General features: G+C 42.2%; 1 protein-coding gene across 1 annotated transcript in view; it reads right to left on the reverse strand.

The window, feature by feature from the left end:
- PTPRO (protein tyrosine phosphatase receptor type O) overlaps positions 1-1,539 on the reverse strand; it is an 82,016-nt gene extending 80,477 nt beyond the window's left edge. The window contains exon 1 of the mRNA XM_066633793.1: positions 1,185-1,539. Coding sequence (XP_066489890.1) covers positions 1,185-1,539 — 355 coding nt within the window. The remainder of the gene's footprint in view (positions 1-1,184) is intronic.
- Positions 1,540-6,000: the final 4,461 nt, after the last annotated feature.

A 6,000-nucleotide genomic window follows, 5' to 3' on the forward strand; every position in this document is an offset into this window, starting at 1 on the left:
ACAAATGTTCGCTTACCTTGAGGAAGACTTCATGATTGCCTCCCCACTGCAGGATGCAGCGCATGCCCTGTTGGCATGGCTGCATCTGTGATGGAAAGTTGGACAGGATTGGGCCCTAAGAATAATTGGTCTTACATTAGTGTAAAGGCAGCAGACAAGACTGGGATTCAGGCATACAAGTCAAGGCAGGAGTCTCTAGAAAGAGAATGCAGGTTCAGCTGCCCAGCATTCATAAGGAAGGTTGACGGCCAAAATAGATACGATGGGAAAGTCATGTTTCATTTATGCAGGTATAGTGGGACCTCAGCATCTGTGGGAAATCTGTTTTCAGACTGCTTGCAGATATCAAAACCCACAGAGCCTTCCGACAGGCACTTCCTGTTATTTGCCAGACCAGAAGTGCATGTCAGAAGTCTCCGGCAGGCTGTCTGAAGTGCAAGGAAACTGCACACAACCTCCCTGCATCTCAGAATACCTCCAGACATGGCCAGAAGGCACTTCTGAGTCTTCAGTGGGCCCTCCAGATGTGGGTTCTGAATATGTGGTGGGTCAAATCCACGGTTTCTGAACTCACAGATAATCTGATCTGTTCTGTTCACTTATAAAAGAGGGCACGGGAGACCTTGTTTAAATTGAACAGGGGTGCACTGGTGTAGCAAGCTGAATCTTCATCCATCTTACCTTCCTGCACCATGTCACCACAGACACCTTTTGCCCAGCCCAGCTGCAATACCAGTAGTGAGCCAAGCTGGAAGAAAAATCCTTGAGACAACAGGGGTCAGGGTACAGTTATCCTCACTTGAGGTTAAAAGTGCTGTCATCCTGTCCTCCCACTCTGGCTTTATATGCAAATTGGGCAGGCACACAAACAAATAAGGCTACCCCATTACATCTAGTTTGATCCTGAATGAAGTCCAGCTTGTTCTCAGCTAGCAGATTTGGGTTCAGGAATTAGAACCAAATTACACATTCAGAAAAAGCTCATGTTGTCACTGTCCAGGAAGTGTACTGCTTCAAGATCCAGGAAGGAGGATATCATATTTGAATATCTCTCCCCATTTCAAATGTTCTGTGTGCAGGAGGAATGTGTTCTTGACGCTTTGTTGAACTTCTAAAAATTCATATAAAATGCTTCATAAAAGAATACATGTAAAGATCAACCCACCAAGTTAACAGATACTTACTGGTTAACACAATGATTGATCGAGCTGGCTTGGAAACCATGTTTGCGTTGACCACCATCAGAGTCACTATGTAATAAAGGCCATGGTAGGTAGCATTAAAAACCACTGGGGCAGGTAAAGTGCTGTTGAATTCCTCAAATTGGAAAAAATAGTTCTTGGATTCACCGACAATCTTCACAACATACACAGAAGACGAGGAGCTTGCTACATCGGCTGCTTCAAGGGAAATGACTATGCAGTTGTCATCTCGTACCGCCACTTGAAAAGGTGCCACGTTCTGCAAGTCAATCAGAAAAAACAATGGTGATGGACTAAAACTTTGTTTCTGAATGGGCATCTTAATACTGCCTGCCATACGCTTACAAGCCCTGACATGCTTACAAAATGTTTACAAGCCCTGATTGCAGTCTTGAAGGCCAAGGTATAGGGATCAAGAAGGTTTAAGGCCAGTCAGATCAAGGCTCAGAACTCATGGCTCAGAACTCACCTTGGGATAGCCACTTTCTCTCACAAGAATCATATGCGCTGCCCCAAGTTCCTGGGAGCAAGATGGGAAGCAGTCAAGTCATTAGCCAACCTCCATGGTCACTGAAACGTGACCAGCATGGGAAGTGTCATATCACTGTCACAGCAGGTAACAGGGACAATGCAGTTTGCATGAGTGGAGCCATGACAATGCAGAAGTTCAAGACTGACACAGTATGGAATGGAAAGGAGATGACCACTCATGGGCATCCAATGAAGATCTGCCCCTTTCTCCCTCCTTAAACCCCCACAAATGAGTCTTACTAGAGAGAAAATAAAATTTATTACTAGAGAGAATGGAATCATCCATCTCTAAACCTCACAGGAACAATTAAATAATCTTTGAAAGCTTATCTTTTAATTATGGTTGCCATTCAATTAACACAGTCTTAGTCAATTAATCACATGAGTTTTAGTTGATTGATTGATCTATTAAAACTGCATAAGCTTGCACATGAGAAAAAACTGTTCTAAAACAATGCTTTGCTATTTTGATTCTGCACATGCGTTGCAGCAGTCATCATCTAGAAGACACTTTATCCTTCTGTCAGTCTTAAAAGACTGTCTTTTAAGATAGGGTTTTCCATCTGCACTGTCGAAAGCTATTTGTATTAAACATAACCTTAAAACAAATCTGCTGATAAATCAGGATGGGAGGGCAATCAAAACGTTTCCAATTGATTAATCAGATTAATCTTCTAAATGTTTGATGTGCTCTTTTGAATATTTTAATATTGGAACTTTAAAAATGAGGCTCTCTCATTCTTAGAATCATAAAATATTAAGAACTGGAAAGTACCATGGAAGTCATCAAATCCAATGAAAAACCTCTTGCTCAGTGCCGGTAACTACTACAGCATCTCTGACAGGTGGCCATCCAACCTCCACCTGAAAATCTCTAAAAGGAGATAGCCAAGATGGGAACGTCTGCAGCAGGCCATTCCAGCGCCATGGAGTTTTTATAGCTGGAAAATTCTTCTTTAGGTCAATGGCGGATCCCCCCCAGCCCCACACCTGGGCAAAGGTCTGCAATGACGCCCTTTTCCTACTTTTCCTTTCCCCTCCCAAGGCTCCCATACCAACATGCAGTGCAACTCATTTTGGAGTAGCTGCATGCCACAGTGGGGGAAAGGATATGATTGGGCTGTTAGCTTTTATTTATCCCACTACTCTGTCAACAGGTACTTGCTATAACACAGGCCTACATAACTGAGGGTCAGAAAAGTTTTCCCCAAACTTTAAGGTGGTTTGAAATGAATTTGGGGTGCCAATTCCAAAATTGGCATCTGTTTTGTCCTATCACGTCTAGTTTTGGAGATATAGTATAGCCTCATTAGTGAACGTTCAAGCAGCTTTCTCATGAGGAAGCCATGGTGTAGGCTTCCTCATGAGGAAGCTGCTTGAACCATTCACTAAAGAGGCTATGCCGTGTCTCCAAAACTAGACATGATAGGGTAAAACGGATGCCATTTTTTTGAATCAGCACCCAAATATACCCAGGAATTGGTGTAACATTTAAGGAAGAAAAATGTGTGTTGGCCTGTGTAATCTACATAAAAAGTAATAAATAATACTAAAAGTCATTTAAACCCATAAAAACAGAAAAGGGAAAGTTACACCACAGGAAAAGACACACCCTTTTGCATTGCCAATGGTGGCTTTGATAAAAAAGCAGCTAGATAATCTTCTTAAAAGTTCTCAGTTCCAAATTATCTGGTCTTGTTTCCAGTGTAGGACCCAATGCGTTACAAATGCTTCTTTTTTCTTGTCATTTCTAATCGTTGTACAGAGTGTTGCACACTTTGCCACAGATTTCAGTTCCTTCATGCCCTTCCTGTCTATGTGACCATTATACAAAAGCACATTGATAACACAATGCAAAAAAAAAAAAAAAGCAATCTGTTAGGAATGTTGTACGGCAGCCCACATCCCTGTATTCCACCCTGATCCCAGCAGAGGAAGCATGGGATACAAACTTGAATCATCATCTTGATGTGACCATATCGAGGATTGCATCAACATTCTTTTGCTGCAGCTGTTTATTTAAAGAATTTCTATCCCACATTCAAGGAGATTCAAGGTGGCTTACAACATGAAACCAATACTAATAAATTAAAACAATACTAAATAATACTACAATATAAAACAATACTAAAAACATTAAGCATTAAAACATTAAAACAATGAACCACCAGGATCACACAACTAATAAAAATCCATCTTATGAAAAATGCCAGCCCACAGTGTCAGTCAATATGCCTTCCTGAATAAAAAGGTCTTGAGGCCCCTCTAAAAAGTCTCCAGAGTGAGCCATTCTTAATTCCAATTTTTATCTATGTTCAGATGCACTTTTATGCATTGATAAATCAATGTTAATGTATTTGTATGACCAGCTGTGCCAGGATTGTTTTTGTGTGGTGTTTTACCAACATGCAGGAGCCTCCTATTATGCATTAATAACCTTAACGCCATCAGGTGTATGATCACATCACTAATGCTTTTTTGGAACGTTTGATCAATGTGCAAGTGTGCATTGGTAACAAGAGTGGGGGGGGGGGGGAGAGAGAATGCAAATGAATCAAAAGAATTGCCAGTGGTTCATGTTCTGATTTGGGGCTTATGGCCCAATCTTAACAGGGCCTTATGCTGCCAGAACTAGTGCTCCGGCAGCATAAGGTCCTTAACACCTGTCACAAAAGGTGATGTGTCGTTTTGCAAATGGCAAGCAGCCACTGTGCATTCACGTTCCCTGGTGCTGGTAAGTCAGTACAAAAAGCAGGAGGGATGAGGGGTAGACGGAAAAGATGGGGAGGTGGAGGAAAAGGTTGGAGATGGGGGTTGGGAGGAGGGTGGATCAAGACCAGGAAAGGGGTGATATACTGTTCCCTTTCCCAGTCTTGATCTGCCTCCCTGTGTCTCTTCAGGCTTGTGCCAGCTACACAGCTGGCACAGGTCTGAGTAGATCCAGCGGGACTGTGAGGGCTTACCCTGAATCAAGAGATGAAATGTTACATCAAGGAGGTCTTCACTGCTCAAAACTCCCCCATGGGATGCAGCACATGCCCCACTGAAATGGCTGCATCAGTGTGCAAAGTAGGTTTGTAGGATTGGGCTGTTAACTTTAGAAATTCTCTGAATGAAATGGGAATTCAAGAGGCGAAAAGACAAGGCAGAGCAAACCACTAAACACTAAAGGAACTGAACAAGGATCTGCTCATCCTGTGATACAAGAAAACATAAATCCTTCCTGCTCGCCTATTTTATTTCATATGAGCCCTCTATCCTTTTTCATTTTAGACATCTCTGTCACCCAGTAGCTAGGAAAAAATAGAGACATAACCTTTACTTTTCATGCGTCACACACAACAGAAAATCTTTGGTTGTTCCTGAAGAAAAAGAAAACTCTCTTCCTTTCATTAATTGCAAAGTATGTCAGAGAGGAGCCGGTCACCTCTGCGGGAATTCCACAATGTGGTAATTAAAATGAAAAAGGGACCACCTTTAAGGCTCCAGGTTTATTTTTCCACTTAATTGGATGCAGTGATGCTTAGATCTCTTCGTCTCACTGCTCGAAAACTCAACACCGGTGGTATTTTCGTCTCTCCTGAATCACTGTGTCCCTTGATGAGCCGTAGGAGAGAAACTTCAAATACTTCAATCTACAGCTCCTGTACCTGGTGTGACTTTGCTCTCTGTATATCCAGTGAAGTTGCTCCTCCAGTCAGCCAGCTGGGCGTCTCTACAAGAAGTTCCGCAACTTTTCAATAAGATGACTCCTACACTGGATTTTGTTTGTGTTGCATGCAGCTTTCTGGACTCAACTAAGTCCTCAAGCTTACAAAAGTTGTTTCCATGTATATCGACGTTAGTTAGACAGAATTTAAAAGAATGCCTTTGTTGACCAATCACCTGGAGGTAATTCTTACTATGCTCAGGTTACCTATTCCTTCCTCCCCTTAACCTGGCATCAAATAATTTGGTTTTCCGGCATGATTTTCCTCCACAAACACAGTCGGCAGACAAGAAATCAGCCCACAATGCAACCCGCTGCCAACCCGATTGATTTTTGTGCTACCGGTATCAATACTGGGTCATTTCCATCATTGTCAGTTGTTACTCAAAGGCCACAAGAGCAGGAAATTATTTTGGCACAATCAGGACCACTGCACATATGACAAAATTCCTGTATAGGGGGTACTATACGTTAGAATCAGAGTAAAATATATGCACAGGTTACTGCATTTCACTGTTTTACACAAAGGATGAGTACATGTGATATGGACACTGGGCG

This window comes from Tiliqua scincoides, chromosome 7 (assembly GCF_035046505.1).
Source record: "Tiliqua scincoides isolate rTilSci1 chromosome 7, rTilSci1.hap2, whole genome shotgun sequence".
NCBI classification, from domain to species: Eukaryota; Metazoa; Chordata; class Lepidosauria; order Squamata; family Scincidae; genus Tiliqua; species Tiliqua scincoides.